This window comes from Urocampus carinirostris, chromosome 3 (genome assembly GCF_059441175.1).
Source record: "Urocampus carinirostris isolate Australia breed hairy pipefish chromosome 3, RoL_Ucar_1.0, whole genome shotgun sequence".
NCBI lineage: Eukaryota > Metazoa > Chordata > Actinopteri > Syngnathiformes > Syngnathidae > Urocampus > Urocampus carinirostris.
The window spans coordinates 648316-666150 of record NC_142351.1 but is presented as its reverse complement, the minus strand read 5'-3'; the positions used below and the strand labels follow the sequence as shown (position 1 = coordinate 666150).

Below are 17835 nucleotides of genomic sequence, written 5' to 3'. Positions count from 1 at the left end.
AGACACTTAAGGTGGGAGGTCCGAGTTGCAAAGTTGGAGTACATAGCCTTTCTCTTGGTCGGATGTTTGAAAACTCAGTTGTCGTCTTTTCGGGAACGCAGCAACAGAAAACACATACAAGACGAGATAGGTCGGTGACAAAATAACTCGATTCGTCCGGTGAACGACTATATTAAGGCAACATTTGTCAAAAAAATGAAATTATAAAAAGGTAAAAAGAAAAAGCAGTAACGGGTGTATTCATAAGTTTTGTTCTGTTGAAATTCCTGCTGAAATATTTTTGACTAGTTTGTGTTTAAGTGTCCTGCAGTGCCACCTGCTGGTGCAACCGAGTTGAAATTTGATTTCATTGATTTTTTTTTAAATTCTCACAAAATCCGTGTTTTTGTTGCATTACTGTTAAAAATGTTGGTACCACCTTCATCTGTTAAGCAGGGTTGGGGAGGGTTACTTGAACTTGATTACTTTCAATGACTTTTGGATGACTCCAATACCAAATATGCTCATAAAAGACAAAAGAAACTAAATAGGAATAAAATGACTCCATTTTGTGCAGGCTTGGGGAGTAACGGAATCCACGGAACGGCAAAAATGATGTTTGGATTTATTTTCACTTTGTTTCTGTCGCATTTGATGTTCGTTTTGCCGGAGATCAAAGAGATCAAAGCCAGGAGAGAAAGCTTACCACGTGGTGTGAGTCATCGTTTGATTCCTATTGACTTTCTTTTGTCTTTTATGAGCATATTTGGTTTTGGAGTCATCCAAAAGTCATTGAAAGTCATCCAGTTAAAGTAACCCTGCTGTTAAAACATGTGCTGTGCGGCCGCCTTTTTGGTTTGCCGTATGTGACGACCCTCTTTCATGCACGACACAAGGTTTCACAATCACTCGGTTTATTGCCTGCATTCAGTCAACAAAACAATACAAAAGTCAGGGGCATCTGTTCACGACTGCAATTATCTCCAGCGCTTACAAATTGACTGAAGCTACGGCAAGCGCTGAAGCCCATAAATTGCCAAACAAAAAAGTCAGTCGCAGATGCCCATGACTTAAAAACTAAAGGAAGTACCGGATTATTAACAATAATATGACAAAAACACAGATTTTGTGAGAATTCAAAAAAACATTCAAAACAATCAAATTTCAACTCTGCTACACCTACCTTCGGCTCAAAAACACAGTGCTGGAGGTAGGCTGTGCCCAATGTCAGTTGGATAAAAAAATGCATATTTTGCGAGATATAGGAGCTGCTTTCACGAATTATCTTTGTATATACTGTAAATGTATATAAGTTGTGCTAAATGAAGTATATATAAAAAAACACTCATTTAAAGTAAAGTAATGTAGCTTGAAACGATGATGCAACGTGTTTCGATGCAACCACACCACGAGGTGCGGCATGTTGAGCGATGTCCCGTTTTTGTCGGCAGTCTCCAGCGCCCTGCTTACGTTGTTGAAAACCAGCGGAGGTGCTGACCACATGGTGCGCGTATGTTGTGTCGCTCATGGCAGCAACTGGAATAAAAGCCTCATGTTCCTTATGTTCATATGGCTTTCCAGTGAGAACTTTACTTTGGTCCATGATAATCCAAGTCCCTTTTCTGTTTTATCTTGACTTAACACAGAGTTAAGTTTCGATTCTGGCAAAAGTAACGTGATTTCAGACTCTTTCATGGCCATAATAACAACCCATTACCCTATGGCTTTCAATTATATTTATTTGGTTCAAAATCTAAGTTGGTGGTTACCGATTCGGTCAGTAGGCGGTGCTCTCGGTTTCCGACACAAATTCGTTTGAAATAGTCCGCGTCTAGCATTTATCATGAAGGATGCCACTTTAAATACAACTTTAAATGATCGATTTTGGAGTTTGATATGGACAGTGATCAGTTCAGAAGAAAAATAACATCGACCCAAAAATAATGCAGACAGTTTGATTTTATTAAACAATGTTTCATTCACAGGACAAAGAAAATGGAATCAAACGAAAGAATAAAGCACATTGTTGACACAAGCACTCAATGTGAGCAAGGAGGAAGGTGGAAGAAATGATGCAACAGGTCGACAGTACCTATCAATGAACCCGGATTGAATATAATAGACTCATTTCAATAATCAGGGACTGTTTTCATAGCGTGCCAACATGGGATATTTGCCCATACCACCAAAGACAGGTTGTTGCACTCACCATTCTTGTGTATTTTTGAGAACAAAAAAATCCCTCAGGGGAGGAGTGTGTGAGAATCAGCACATGGCCAACCAAAATAAAGGTTCCTATCTCTTTTGGCGGTGAACTTCACGGGGATTGTTCTCATCCGGACGACAGGGACGGAGAGAACCACAAGCTCTCCAAGCTTTGGGGCTCTGGTGATAACGGGCCCCAACCCTTGGGATCTAGGTTGGCCATCTTGTTGTTATGATAATTATAATTATTGATAAAAGGCAAAATTTTATGGGGACAAGAGATAAAATAGATCATCTACCAAGAAACATGACACATATGCAGATCATGAATCTTTTGAATCCATATGAAGACTTTGGGGTCACAAATCTTTATGATACAAGTGGAGAGTCTGCTCACTTCCTGTTAATGAATGTGGCTTTTTTGACGTGGTAGCAGTCAGTGGTTGAAAAAAGGTGAGGGCAAATGGTTTTGTGGCCGTTATATTCCTATAGACGACCTGTATGATACTTAGCCAATTGAATGTTTTACAACTCTTAATGAATTTTTGACCACAAACTGAGCAGGCAAAAATCTTCTCGCCAGTGTGGGTTTCTTGTGTGTAATTTCTAGTGTCCAATAATAGTCTGAAAAATAGTCTGTGTAATAAAGTGTAATAACCTGTGAAGCCCTTTGAGACACTTTGTGATTAAGGGCTATACAAATAAAAATGACTTGACAATATAGATATTTTGTTTTTCACCACAATGTCAACAGGTCAAAGGCTTCTCGCCATTGTGGGTTCTAGTGTGTAACTTCATATTTCCATTTTGGGTTAATTTTTTTTACCACAAATTGAGCAAGAAAAAGGCTTTTCCCCAGTGTGGGTTGTAGTGTGTATTTTTAAGTTCCCACTTTCGGTGAATCTTTGACCACAAACGGAGCAGGAAAAAGGCTTCTCGGCAGTGTGGACTAGTTGGTGTATTTTCAAGTGTCCATTTTGGGTGAATTTTTGACCGCGAACTGAACAAGAAAAAGGCTTCTCCCCAGTGTGCGTTCTAAGGTGTATTTTAACTTCCCACTCTCAATGAATCTTTTACCAGACTGAGCAGGAAAAAGGCTTCTCGCCAGTGTGGGTTCTAATGTGTTTCTTTAAGCTTCCACTTTTAGTGAATCTTTGACTGCAAACTGAGCAGGAAAAAGGCTTAACACCAGTGTGGGTTCTGATATGATTTGTTAAACTCCCATTATCTGTGTATCTTTTACCACAAATTGGCGCGGAGGGGAGGTCGGCATTCTGTACCTGTTAAATTCTATTCTATCAATTCTAAATTCTAAAGCATATGTGATGCTGGCCAATAGAAGGCTCCGACAGCCACGTCATGCGAAAGGCTTCTCTCCAGTGTGGGTTCTAATATGTCGCTTTAAGTTTCCACTCACGGTAAAAGTCTGACCGCAAACTGAGCAGGCGAAAGGCTTCTCGCCTCTGTGGGTTAATTGGTGTAATTTTAAGCTCTCATTCCGTGTGAATGTTCGGCCGCACACTGAACAAGAAAAAGGCTTCTCCCCAGTGTGGGTTCTGGTGTGCATTTTTAAGCTCCCGTTTGTAGTAAATTTTTTACCACAAATTGAGCAGGAAAAAGGCTTCTCGCCAGTGTGGGTTCTGGTGTGTATTTTTAAGCTCCGACTTTCGGTGAATCTTTTACCACAAACTGAGCAAGAAAAAGGTTTCTCGCCAGTGTGGGTTCTGGTGTGTCTTTTTAAGTGTCCACTTAAAGTGAATCTTTGACCGCAGACTGAGCAGGAAAAACGCTCCTCGCCAGTGTGGATTAGTTGATGTGATTTCAATTGTGCATTTAGCGTGAATTTTTGACCGCAAACTGAACAAGAAAAAGGCTTCTCCCCAGTGTGGGTTAGTTGGTGTGTTTTCAAGTGTCCATTTTGGGTGAAACTTTTATCACAAATTGAGCAAGAAAAAGGCTTTTCGCCAGTGTGGGTTCTAGTGTGTCTTTTTAAGTGCCCACTCCGGGTGAATCTTTGACCGCAAACTGAACAAGCAAAAGGCTTCTCCCCAGTGTGCGTTCTAAGGTGTATTTTTAACTTCCCACTCTCAATGAATATTTTACCACAGACTGAGCAGAAAAAAGGCTTTTTGCCAGTGTGGGTTCTGGAGTGTATTTTTAAGCTCCGACTTTCGGTGAATCTTTTACCACAAACTGAGCAAGAAAAAGGCTTCTCGCCAGTGTGGGTTCTAATGTGTTTCTTTAAGCTTCCACTTTTAGTGAATCTTTGACCACAAACTGTGCAGGAAAAAGGCTTCTCCCCAGTGTGGAATAGTCTGTGCTTTTTTAAGCTCTCATTTCTAGAGAATCTTTTACCACAAATTGAGCATCCGAAAGGCTTCTCTCCAGTGTGGGTTCTAATATGTCGCTTTAATTTTCCACTCACGGTAAAAGTCTGACCGCAAACTGAGCAGGCGAAAGGCTTCTCGCCTGTGTGGGTTAATTGGTGTAATTTTAAGCTCTCATTCCGTGTGAATGTACGGCCGCACACTGAACAAGAAAAAGTCGTCTCCCCAGTGTGGATTCTGGTGTGCCTTTTTAAGGACCCATTTTGGATGAATTTTTTACCACAAATTGAGCAGGAAAAAGGCTTCTCGCCAGTGTGGGTTCTAATGTGTTTTTTTAAGCTCCCACTTTCGGTGAATCTTTGACCGCAGACTGAGCAGGAAAAAGGCTTCTCACCAGTGTGGGTTCTGGTGTGTATTTTTAAGTGTTCGTTTAAAGTGAAACTTTGACTGCAGACTGAGCAGGAAAAAGGCTTCTCGCCAGTGTGGGTTCTGGTGTGTATTTTTAAGCTGGCACTATTGGTGAATCTTTGACCGCAGACTGAGCAGGAAAAAGGCTTCTCGCCAGTGTGGGTTCTGGTGTGTATTTTTAAGCTGGCACTATTGGTGAATCTTTTACCGCAAACGGAGCAGGAAAAAGGCTTCTCGCCAGTGTGGGTTAATGTGTGTCTTTTTAAGTTCTCATTTGTAGTGAATCTTTGACCGCAAGTTGAGCAAGAAAAAGGCTTCTCACCAGTGTGGGTTTTTGTGTGTGACTTCAAGTTTCCTTTGTAGGAGAATTGTTTTCCACAAATTGAGCAGGAAAAAGGCTTCTCGCCAGCATGGAATTTCATATGCAACTTCAGATAGGACTTGCGTCGAAACGTTTTCCCACACTGGGAACATGTGTTACCACCTTCAGCGTTTGCGGAGCGGGACGTGTCGTCATCTTCCGTTTCCACGTGTTGACGGGAGCTGATGCTTAGAGACTCCTGCCGACCGTTATCTTCAGGTTGACCTTGATCTTCAGGTTGACCTTGATCTTCGGCGGTTGAACGAAGTCCACTCACTCGCAAGACTGGAACATCGTCCTCTTCTTTAACGTGAACAGGTTCCCCATCCTCAGTCTCTTGCTTCACGTGATAAGGCTTCAGTTCCTCCTCCTCCTCAATTTTAACGGCAGGCAACTCTGGTTTCTCCCGCACAGTAGCAAGATATTCTCGGCCGACGTCTGCAAGACACAAGTCACGTTTATCTGTATTGCCCTCAACTCGTTCAGTTTTCAGAAGCATTGTCCCATAGTGCCAAAACGTGAAAAAATTCTAAAGGCTTAGGCGCTGCTGAACAGTGAGTATTAGGCCTCTGGGAATGAAATCTTCACTAGATGCCAAGAGTGGCTTTGTTCAGATTGTTTGCTGCGTCCCATTCTTCCCACTTTCCCTCGCTATTTTTCCTCGTCACTTGGTTTTTCGCGTGCATGTGCAAGTGTAACGTGTCCCAATACTCTCAAGTCCGAGGGGGAAGTCCCCTTCGACCCCCAAAAGAACCACTTCGGATAAAAGGAGGTCAGGAACCGACTTGGAACAAAGTAACTTCCCAGAAGTCGAATTCTCAATATCAACAAACATGGCTGGAAAGGAACCGCACAAATGTAAGTCCTTTTTCACAACTATGCATGTTTTTGAAACAAAATACATCGAGATGTCTTCGACATAAACGCAACGGAAAACCATATCGTTGCCTCAAAACATGAACATTGCCAAATGGCTACTTTACACAGAGCACAAATCGACCAACTCTCGACGACTCTTGGCACTCCAAACCGCCGAGTACGTTAATTTGTTCGGAAGATCACGGTTTAGCCCCGTTTTTATCTTAAAGGAGTCGTGCCTTCACATCCACACGGACAAAACGCCGGTCGCTGAAGCGGCATAGTCACGATAACGTTACGGATATATGTCATTGCGCATGTTTACTGCGCACGATTCCGCGCGTCCCGTTTTCTTTACAATATGATGCTAACACGTGAGACCGAATCGATTCTTGACGCGGAGGGGAGGTCGGCATTCTGTACCTTTTAAATTCTATTCTATCGATTCTAAATTCTAAAGCATATGTGACTCTGGCCAATAGAAGGCTCCGACAGCCACGTCAGGTTTGCGCTTGTCGATTCACTATGAATTCGTTATGCGGAACGCATCAGATCATTTCCTGTCTCGCGTCGAGTCGCGTCGGCCTTTGAGTGAGCAACTTGTGTTTAATGCGGTCATGCGGGCTAATGTTTCAGAGACTGTGGAGCAAACCAAAGCCCTGATCACATTCAGGGAAGAAAATGATGAGCAGTTCACAGAGAAAATGTTCACCACAAAACTACTGTGAGAGTGAGGAGGCTAACATGCAGGTCCGCAATCTTATTGTGACAATGCATTGACCCACCCTTATGTCGAAGGACAGCTGTCGAAGCGATCGGCCGGGAGGTGAGCAACACGGGACATTTATCTATCCACCTTGGTCATATCCCTCAAGAGGCCGACAGCAAGACAAACACATACAATAACAGAAATTTAAAAAGGGGGGAAAATGGCAAAAAAAACTCACACAAAGAATTTCGGACCATGAACGACCCAAATGCCCAAACACCCAAACAAGCTAGGCACCTCGGCACCCAAGTTGGTCATGCTTTCGTCTCTCCAGATGAAACGGGACACGACAAAGCGGCCACGACTCCTCAGAGCACCCAAAACCTTGGCTTCCCCGATTCACTCCGTGCGATACCTCGCACTCCATTCCACCAACTGCAGCCGCATCACAACCCAAGTACCGAAAGCTTTCCACTTCTTCCAGCTCCTGTCCATACGACCTTATTTCTAACGCCATGCCCACTCCATCACGTGAACACCTGATCAGCCTTACTCTTCCCGACTTTGACCCATCACTTACGCTTATCACATACGCTTCCAAACTTCCCAACCTTCTCAATGATTCCTCAGAATCAGCCACAAGCGCTCTGTCATCTGCAAACATCATCTGACTTGCCTGCCGCCACACTGTTAGACTGTTATCCATCATCTCTACACCTCTGCCAAATACTCTCACCACGCCATCCATGTACACATTAAACAGCCATGGTGACATCACATACCCCTGTCTCACACCAGTCAACACAGGGAACCACTCACTTGTCTCACTCCCTACTCTTACACATGCTCTGCTGTTCATATACAAACTCTTCAATGCTTTCAACAACTTTCTACACACTACATACATTACCATCACTTCCCACAACGCCTCTCCATCAACTCTGTCCTACGCCTTTTCCAAGTCCATGAAAGCCAAATAAACATTCTCACCTTTTGCAAAATATCTCGCCAGTCATACTGAACGCACCTGATCCACACATCCTCTGCCTTTACTGAAACCACTCTGCTCCTCCATCACCACCTCATTCGTTCTTTCTCTCGCTCTCTTAATCAAGACTCTTCCATACAGCTTACCCGGCACAGACAACAAACCGATACCTCTCGAATTGTAACATTCATACTTATCACCTTTGCCCTTATAAAATGGCACCACACATGCACTCCACCAATCAACAGGCACCACACCACTTAAAAAGCATACATTCAACAAGCCTACTGACCAGTCAATCATGTCCGTGCCACCTTTCTTCAAGCATTCAGCAGTACAGCCATCCAACCCAGGTGCCTTCCCCCCCTTTCATTTCTTTCACTGCCTCTTGCACCTCCCATGTTGACAGGCTTCACATTTCAATCACCCAACACGGGCATTCTCTCCATACCGTCTATCGCCTGGACTCTCACTTCTCTCCCGTCCTCCACATTGAGCAACTCCTCAAAATACTCATCCCGTCCTGACTGCCAACCAGCAATCTACCATCCTTATCTTTCACTTTCTCTTCCTTTCCACACTCATCGTTTCTTACTCTTTTCACTTCTTTCCAGAACACTTTTCTCCTTTGCTCAAAGTTCACTCCTATCTTTCGACACCATTCATCATTTGCTTTCCTTTTCGCTGCTTCCACTGCCGCTTTTACCAACCTTTTCTTCACTTCACGGCACTCTTATCTTGCAGCCACTCCTCAAAGGTCAAACGTCTCTTCTATGTCACAGGCCCTGATACCTCATCATTCCGCCATTCACTTCCTTTCCTAACACCTCGAACAACTTTTCTCATTCCGCACACTTCTTTCGCACTTATCAGATTCAGATCTACTTTATTGTCATTCTAGTACACGTGTATACAGAACGAAATGTCGATGCATCTGACCCCCACAGTTTCCTTGAATGTACAGATATAAATAATGTTGTATTGTATTTTGGCTACGTATAGTATTTTACCATAGTGCCGATAGTGCAAGAAGAGTAGCTAACCAGATGTGCAAAATGGGCAGTCAGGTTAACAAGTCAGGTACACAGTAACATTAACACTGTAACAATAACGCTGTAATTACAATAGTGCAGAGAGCAATGTGCAAGGAGTGGCAAGCTATATAAAAAAAAACTGCCAGTAGTGCAAAAGTCAGATTAGCAGCCGTTTAGATTTAAGTTAACTATATGTTAGATTGACCATTTAACAGTCTAATGGCCAGGGGGACTAGACTATTGCGGAGCCTGGTGGTCCTGCACCGCACACTGCAGTACCTCTTCCCAGAGGCTAGCAGAGTGAACAGTCCATGATGGGGGTGAGAGGGGTCCCCGGTAATGTTTTTAGCATGGGATAGGCAGTGCTTCTGGCCAATGTCCTGAATGGAGGGAAGTGTAGTCCCGATTATTTTCTCTGCTGTCCTCGTTACCCTCCTCACACTACCCCAGTCGGTAGCGCTGCAGCCTCCACACCACACAGAGATACAGCTGGTCAGGATACTCTCTATGGTGCCCCTGTAGAATGTAATGAGGGAGGGTGGGGGCAGGTGGGCTCTCCTCATCCTCCGCAGGAAGTACAGGCGCTGCTGTGCCCTCTTAACCAGTGATGCAGTGTTTACGGACCAGGTGAGTTTGTTTGTAATGTGCACCCCTAGGAACTTGATACTGCTGACAACCTCCACAGCCTTGTTGTTGATGCAAAGTGGGGCATGGTTGGGCTGGTTTTTCCTAAAGTCGACAATGATCTCTTTAGTTTTGTCGACATTCAGGACCAGGCTGTTGTCCCTGCACCAGCCCACCAACTGCTCCACCTCCTCTCTGTAGGCCAGGTCGTTCACGATGTGGTTTGTGGCGGACCTAGGGACGCAGTCGTGTGTCATCAAGGTGAACAGCAAGGGGCTTAGGACGCAGCCTTGGGGGGAGCCCGTGCTGAGGTAGATGACATCTGAACTGTTCTGACCTATCCGCAACACTGCTTCTTTAAATCACTTCCATTCCATTTCCACATTCTCCACTTCCCTTCTACTACTCCGTTCATACTCTTCCCCTATCCTCTCTTGACACTCTCTTTCCTTTTCTGCATTATTCAACTCTGACATTTTCACCTCTTCCCTCACACTCGAGTTATAAGCTCATCAGATCACTTGTATCGGAGAACAGACGGGATCAAAATGGCGTTATCACGAGGCCGCACGTGCGGTTCTCGACGGTAGGCCATCCGTTGACCCACCAGTATTGGTGGCGTCATTCATCCCATCTGAACCCGTAGAACCACCAATGGCAAGTTGAGAGGAGCAGGAACTGAACCCACCAGCACCTTATTGTTTTTGGACGATACACCGGCATGACGTAATTATTCTTGTTTTTTCTACCCAACCTAAAGACCAACGTAGAACGTCCCGTGGAAGAGCGAGCGGCCATTACACCATCCACACCGCCGGGCACGTCGTCGGCATCTCCCGATCCGGCGCCAAACCCCAAATCACCCAGAAAAAAAAAGAAAGCGCGATACAATCATTGACTTTTTCAAAGAGGAGTCTGCCAGAGTACAGAAAAGGAAACTGAGGCCAAAACCGAGCGGTTCCCGATCCTTTTTGGGAAGCTCGTGGACAAATTTCCACAACTGTGACATCTCTGCCATGTTTCCCTTTGTTTTATAAAAGGAAAATATTTGATTTTATTAAGAACACAAGAAAGTTCCAGTTTGTGATTTCCAGTTAGATGGAAGTATTGGTACATTTTTGTTACATTTTGTGACACATTATTAATTTACTCTTATGTATTCCGGCCCAATGTGAGTTTGTTTTCTGAGAGTAAACTATTTTTTAACCCAGAGTGATTTGTAGTTGTTTTCTGTCCAACAGTCACATAGTTCACACACAGTATCTCACATTATGAAATAAACCACCAAGGGGTTTAATGAATAGGGGCTGCACTTACAGAAAACAATATACCAAATACACAAGTATGTACATGAACTTGTTTAGAACTCAGGACAAATAGTGACTGCAGCACTAATAACTAATAAGGATCCGAAATAAAAGAGGAACGGAACTTTTTCAAGTTGATCCAACCATATGATGCGGGGCTTGCGCTTTGTTACATCAGTGAGGCTAGTCCATCTCTTCTGGCATTTCCATATGTTTCGTCGGGGTCAGGGAGTTCTGGAATTGGCAGCCGCAGGTCCAGATTGTCCTCGGATACATCCTGATCTGGGTCTTGGATGTCCCAGTTGTCATAATGCAGAAAAGCACAGAATGCAAAATGTGGGTCTGACTTCCAGAGCCTGAAACATGACTTTGGGCAATTTCTTCCACATTAACTGCGCGACCCGGTGGACAAATCTTTGGACGGTGGACCTGGGAACACTGAAGACCCGTGACACCACGCGGTAGGACAGACCGTGGGCCAGCTAGTACACGTAGAACAAGTACTGTTTAGTTGTGACGCCCTTAATCACCAAGAGTCTCAAAGGGCTGCACAAACCACAGACTATTATGACACCATCCCCTGATCTTAAACCGACACGAGGGCAAAAAATACACAGATATTGTCAACATATGTGATAGAAGTGTGTTTTAAGCTTAGATTGAAACAGTTCCACTGAGGTTACAGATCCGATCTCAGGGGGAAGAGCATTCCACAGCACCGGAGCTCAAACGGAGAACGCTCAGGACCTCCAGCCACGGAGCTGTTCCCTCTTCGGCAGCTCCTGCGGGGCCCACGTGGCCTTCTTGCTAAGCCTGTAGTCCTGGATGAGTTCTGACTCCACATCGAACCATAAGCACAGGATGGGAACATACCTGTCCAAGCTTATGGGACGGCCACTCTGGAACACAACAGATAAGATAAACAATTTAGACATAAATGTCGGCATAGAAAAGGAAAAGACAGCTTTTACTGTGACATATGCATCATGAAAACAATGTAGAAATGATCTTTTTTTTTTTAATCTCTAAGGGCAACTCTTTGAATTCAATGACTTGTAAACTAAGGTGTTTGGGTCCTACAGGGAAGGTTTGGTAACGATATGTCAGCTTAAGGGTCAGGTGGACTGTTCTTGTGTTTACTTTTCATTGTGTCACACTTTAAAGACCCCTACTATATGTCATAAAATGGCATTAAGATACTAATAAGTAGGTTGTCATTTACGTCTACACCAACATGTGAAGGTGGGTTGTACGTTAACCCTTACTGAAATTGACCCAACGGGTCCTTTTTTGAACGAGTGGACGTACCTTGTAAAGATGAAGCAGCGCTTCTTAGCGCCGAAGCCGTCTTCAGTTTAGCGCATTTCTCCTCTGTTGATCGGAGAGACGGAAAAGGCCGTGAGCTTCCGGGCAGCATTTTCAACGTGGCACGGACTCTCCGACTGCCTCGACGCAGGTTAAGACTCGAGTCGTTTAGGTGCGACGTGGGCCATTACGTCACTGAGATAAACAGCCGTTTAGTATTACCGCCATCGACTGGACCGGGGTGGGACCTCGCAAGTGCCGTCCCATTTCTTAGGCGACGATGTTCACCTGCACTTCTCTTATTGAGGGGACTTCCCTGTGGGAAGACCTCACTGGAGGGTTCTCGGGGCCAAGTGGGAGGAATGGGACCGGACATTTTGTTTCCTTGTTTCCTGACGAGGACAGCAGAGAAAATCATGGGGACTTCTCTCCCCTCCATTCAGGACATTGGCCAGAAGCGCTGCCTATCCCGAGCCAAGAACATCACTAGGGACCCCTCTCACCCCCATCGTGGACTGTTCACTCTGCGAGCCTCTGGGAAGAGGTACTGCAGTGTGCGGTAGAGGACCACCAGGTTCCACAATAGTCTTGTCCCCCTGGCCATTAGACTGTTAAATGGTCAATCAAACACATAGTAAATCTAAACTGCTGCTAATCTGTACATCTGTTGGTTTTGTTTGACTTTTTGCACTACTGGCAGTTCTTTATAGCTAGCCACTCCTTGCACATCTGTTCTCCTCTGCACTATCGTACTACAGTGTTATCGTTACTGTTTACCTGACTGCCCATTTTGCACATCTGGTTAGCTGCTCCTCTTGCACTCTTTGCACTACTGTAAAATGCTATACATAGCCATAATTATTTAGTATATTATTAGTATTCAATACTCCAACTCAATACAACATTTTATTTATATCTGTACATTCAAGGGAACTGTGTGGGTCAGATGTATCGACATTTCGTTCTGTATACACGTGTACTAGAATGACAATAAAGTAGATCTGAATCTGAATCTTAATCCACCGTATTATTCTGTATGGTAGTGTGTCGGCGCCAACCTCTACGTCAAGTACGCGCAGTGTGACATGATACAAGTACGGAGTGTTACGCTTCAAAGCGTCGGAAAAATTAAAAAAAGACAATCCTCTCTGTAGAGTATGCTACTACGACAATAGATGTACTGCACCCCTTAATGAAGAAGTACAATTTAATGATCAAGCATTCAGGTTAAGAATTAATCAAGAAATCATGATGAACTCAAGACACTTGATTCCTGAAGAGTCAAAGACCTTAAGACCCGTGAGCTCACTCGTGCATCGTTCCACAAAAGGTTTGTACACGACAGGCCGAAAACCTGCACCGTTGCGTTTGTTTTCATCGCGGCGGGTCACGTCGCCGTACGGATCGGATTTGGCTTCATCGTGCAGCCCTACTTACCGCCGTCACTCGGTATAAACCCTAAATACCGGATTTTCGCGCCCATAAAAGTCTCCGATTTTTTTTTCAAATTGTCGCTTTTGGAAGCAACGGAGGTAGACCGGCTCGGTGGCCTGAGGGTTGGGCGCCCGCTCCCCGGAACGGGAGGTCACAGGTCCGAGCATCATTACTCGAAACTTTTGGGGGTAATATCAGACGTTTTGGTGATCTTCCCCCCAAAATCATCCTCGATGACTTTCGGGCGCCTCTCGTTTGATTGCCGTCATCTAAAACCAACTTGGGAGACAGCGCCCTCAGGGTGTGAAAATACACAAGGTAAAAATACCCAAGCGGTGCCTGGTTTTGAAAGTAAACGTTGCGTCGCCACGGTGACCACGTGACAGAATGTCCGCTTCGGTTTGCGCATCCCTACGCGTCGACGTCAATTTCTCGACAATTCGGTCGAGCGGAAAGAAAAGGATATGGAAAGTTGAACCTGAAATGAAATTGAAGCAAACATTCTTTGAGCTGACAATAGCTTATTGTGTGTAGACATCTGGCGGAAGTCTTGAGCCGGGGGCGGGCAACCATCATGAGTTGTTTAAAGCAATGCCATAAGGAGCTTTCCCTTTTTGCCATATCTCCTCTCTGCGTATTTTTTGGGGGCCACCCCCTACGACGTTCCCTCCGAAATAAGGACGTAGCGGAAAGTAAAACGACCAACCTGGTCTGTTCAACACAATTCGGAGTATCTTGTAAACAGTTCCTGGACACTCTGGTTCTTGCCACGCAGTAGAAAAACGGTCTTCACCGATGTCTGCAACACACAAGTCAACTCGCATTTATTTGTGACGCCTTCAATGACAGAAACTCACAAAAGGAATGCGCAAAACACCATTGTAACATCAACCTGATCTGAAAGCTACAAGAGGGCAAGGAAACACTCAAAAAAGGTCAGGATGCAGAAAATGAAGAAACCTTGGCAAGGGACCGCACATGAAATATACAGGAAGTCATGGAAACAGGGTTCATAAATGGTTTTCACGGAGAAATTCGAGCACTTTTCAAGCACTTCCAAAGCCATTTTTTAATTTTTCTCCAGTACCTGCAAAGGAAAAAAAAATCCAGCAGCCATCAGAAGAAAGTTTTTTTGTTGTCGTCTTTGATGATTAAAATAAAGTCGCTATCTTGCTCCTAGCGCATGCTTTGTGCTATTTTGGTATGTTCCTATCCACGACCTACGATCTCTATGTGTGAAGGGGCTGCTATAAACTGACATCGATTCTGCCATTGTGCTTCAACAATGCCTGAAGGCTCTGAAGGCGTTGCATGATAATAGATTTCAATACGAAAGAAAAAAAAGGAAGAAGGTAATGAAAAGCAGAAAAATGAGCCAAATTCGGACTCATTTTTAGGATACGAGTGCATCCAATCTTTCAATCGACTGCTGATATTTTGCTTTTTGTTTTACTTATTTGACTCCGATTTTTTTGGGTGCTTTTCATTTGTGTCTAAATCGGTCAAGAAGGAATTGCAAATTGTCTATTTTAGCACTGAAGAGTTAACATTTGTAATTGATGTGTTGATGTTTTGCATTTTCAGGGATTTTGTCTTCAGCGTGTAAAAAGCTTATATTGTTTTACAATTTGTTTTGGTAAATCTGTGACTATTTTGATTGAATGTGTCCTTTGGGGATCCCCTGCAAAACATATATGACTAACTGTTGAATCATTTGGTGAATAATGTTATATTATTATTGATAGTACATCACTAAAAAGAAAAACTTGGAGGAGCTGTTTGGGAACCAAAAGAGCCGGGCCCTTCTCAGTATATCCGGATTAGAAGAGCCAGTTTACTAAATAGAGTTGTCCTCTTGAGCCGCTTCTTCATTTATTGCATGATCTATAGAGTCAGACTGCCAATTTCGTGGCAATGGCGACAATTTCAAGCACTTCGCCCAAAACTCAGGAGGTAGAGCGCTCGTCTCGGGATCAAGGGATCCCAGTTCGAATCCCGGCTCGTCCGTGTTACATGTCGAAGTGTCCTCGGGTAAGACACTGAACCCCTAATACCCCCAATAAGCAGGTTAGCGCCTTACATGGCTGCAAGGCCGGTATTGGGACATGTGGAGCACATTGTAAAGCGCTTTGGGAAGTCATTGACTTGAAAAGCGCTAGAGAAATGCAGATCATTTCATTTCTCCCACTAGGGGGACATGGCTCTGGTTCATATATATATATATATATATATATATATATATATATATATGTATATGTGTGTGTGTAACGGGTGTAATAATAACTTTAGTTTTGTTCCTGCTGAAATATGTTGTATAGTTTTTGTGTGTCTTGCAATGATGAGTCCAACAGCGCCACCTGCTGGTATGGGGTAAAGTTTGGGCTTCTGATTTTGTGATTGGAAGGCAGGGGTTGTTGGCAGTCTGCGACGCTAACGGTAAGCCACGATTGTTGGCAGTCTACAGTGCGCCGCTAACGGTAAGCCACGATCTTTCGGTGCTCCAAAAAAAGTTAATTGTAAAGATTAAAACCACAGCTGACAAATCTCTCTACATGCAGAGTAATGTGATTGATGTTGTGAATCTGTTTGGATTTATTCTTGTTTTGTTTCTGTCGCCTTTTGTGTTAGTTTTGCCGGACGTTGCATGTTGTGCTAAAATGCTAATTCCCCTTATAGTGTTGAAAGCCAGCAGAGGTAGGAAACCACGTGTTGTGTGGGACTCATTTCATTTACAGCAACTGTATTAAAAGCCTCATCATGCAGTCCAGCCCGAATGGGGATCTTTGGTTGGACGGCTACACCGCGGTTACAAATTATATATACATATATAAAGTTTGGAGACGACTTCGTACCGGGTGCTGCTAAACTTCATTTTATTTCCTGCACTTTTAGTATTTGCTCGAGGTGAAAAACGAGTCGTTTGCTGTAAAAGGCTGAAAAAGTTGTATTTGAATTTCAAACCACTATTCTTTCTTTTGCAACATTTTGGAAAGCATTGTTATTGTAGCAGAAGCAAAAAAAATGTCCAACCTTCCCCGAGCTGCTTGGAAACAGCGTCCTCTCGTCGCGGTCCTTCCTCACTGGAGCGCATTTTGTCCGTCTTTCAACGAAAAAACTCCAACTCGGCAGTAAAAAGGACCAGGAAGTGTTACTTGTGTCGAGATGACGTCGTTTGAAGTCAACTAGAGGACTTTCTCCACATTCTATTGTTCGGCAGCCATGACACCTTCTCCTTCGAAACCCCGTCGCAATGGATTGTGGGTACAATTGGCACAGATCGCATGATGCGTTCACGAAAATGGGTGTTTCGGGAGATCCTACCAGATACGACCGAAAAACGTCTAAAAAACGTGGGAAATCGGGGGTTTTTAACCCTTAACTGGTAAAATATGATTAGAAGGACACTCGAGGTGGGAGGTCCGAGTTGCTAAGTTGGGGTACATAGCCTTTCTCTTGGTCGTAACAGAAACACATAGAGCACTAAAATGATCTATCGAAGCTTGGAGTTGAGTGGCTTTTTTTTAAAATACATTTTTGTTGTTGTTTTAGCTCATCTGCAAAATAGATGCTAAATGTCAGTCACACGATACCGTTGGATTGTTGGCACTGGGAGGTCGGTGGTTCGCGCCCCGGCCGAGTCATTCCTAAGACTTAAAAAGTGGTCGGCGGCGCCCTCTGTTGGCTGCGGCTGCATCGGCTCGCTACAACGGGTCAGGTGCAATCGACATTTCGTTCTGTGTACATTGTTACACAGAATGACAATACAAGGAAATTATTATTATTATTATTATTATTATTAAGGTTCATTGATTGAGCAAGTCTCACTAAATCACGTGAGGTCCTGCGAGACTTGGCACAAGCACCCTTCTCTGAACCGTGAGACTTTGTCATCTAGCGGTGATATACCGGTACTTCTCTTACCCTTTTCTGCTGCTTTATAGAGATATAATATAAATATATGTATATAAAGATATTTCATACCTGTCAACAGGCTTGGGTAGGGTTACTTGAACTGGATTACTTTCAGATGACTCCAATACCAAATATGCTCATAAGACGCAAACCACCTGCACCTAAACACCACCAAGACCAGAGAGATGGTGGTGGACTTCAGGAGAACCAGAACTCACCCGGTGCCTGTAACCATCAAAGGAGAATGTGTAGAATTTGTCCAGACCTACAAATACCTGGGTGTGCAGCTGGACAACAAACTGGACTGGACCGCCAACACAGAGGCTCTATGTAGGAAAGGGCAAAGCCGACTTGACTTCCTCAGAAGGCTGGCCTCCTTCAAAA

General features: G+C 44.0%; 2 protein-coding genes across 2 annotated transcripts in view; both read right to left on the bottom strand.

Annotated features, from left to right (window-relative positions):
* The window catches only part of LOC148368184 (uncharacterized), a 316699-nt gene that overhangs the window by 58399 nt on the left and 240465 nt on the right, over window positions 1-17835 (bottom strand). The gene's annotated exons all lie outside the window — the stretch shown is intronic.
* On the bottom strand, window positions 1921-16906 carry LOC148368198 (uncharacterized). Its single transcript, XM_088330171.1, has 3 exons — window positions 16570-16906; window positions 14246-14338; window positions 1921-5718 (listed from the first exon to the last, which is right to left on the bottom strand). Exons 1-3 carry the CDS (start codon window positions 16628-16630, stop codon window positions 3542-3544), a joined length of 2331 nt encoding a protein of 776 aa, XP_088186297.1. The 5' UTR covers window positions 16631-16906; the 3' UTR covers window positions 1921-3541.

What these genes read in the sequence shown, in the direction of transcription:
- LOC148368198 (XM_088330171.1), bottom strand. Translation starts at nt 16,630, where the DNA reads ATGCGCTCCAGTGAGGAAGGACCGCGACGAGAGGACGCTGTTTCCAAG. An exon ending in TTCCAAGCAGCTCGGGGAAG is followed by an intron (nt 14,339 to 16,569) that starts GTTGGACATTTT and finishes TGTGTGTTGCAG; the next exon opens with ACATCGGTGAAGACCGTTTT. An exon ending in AATTGTGTTGAACAGACCAG is followed by an intron (nt 5,719 to 14,245) that starts GTTGGTCGTTTT and finishes TGTGTCTTGCAG; the next exon opens with ACGTCGGCCGAGAATATCTT.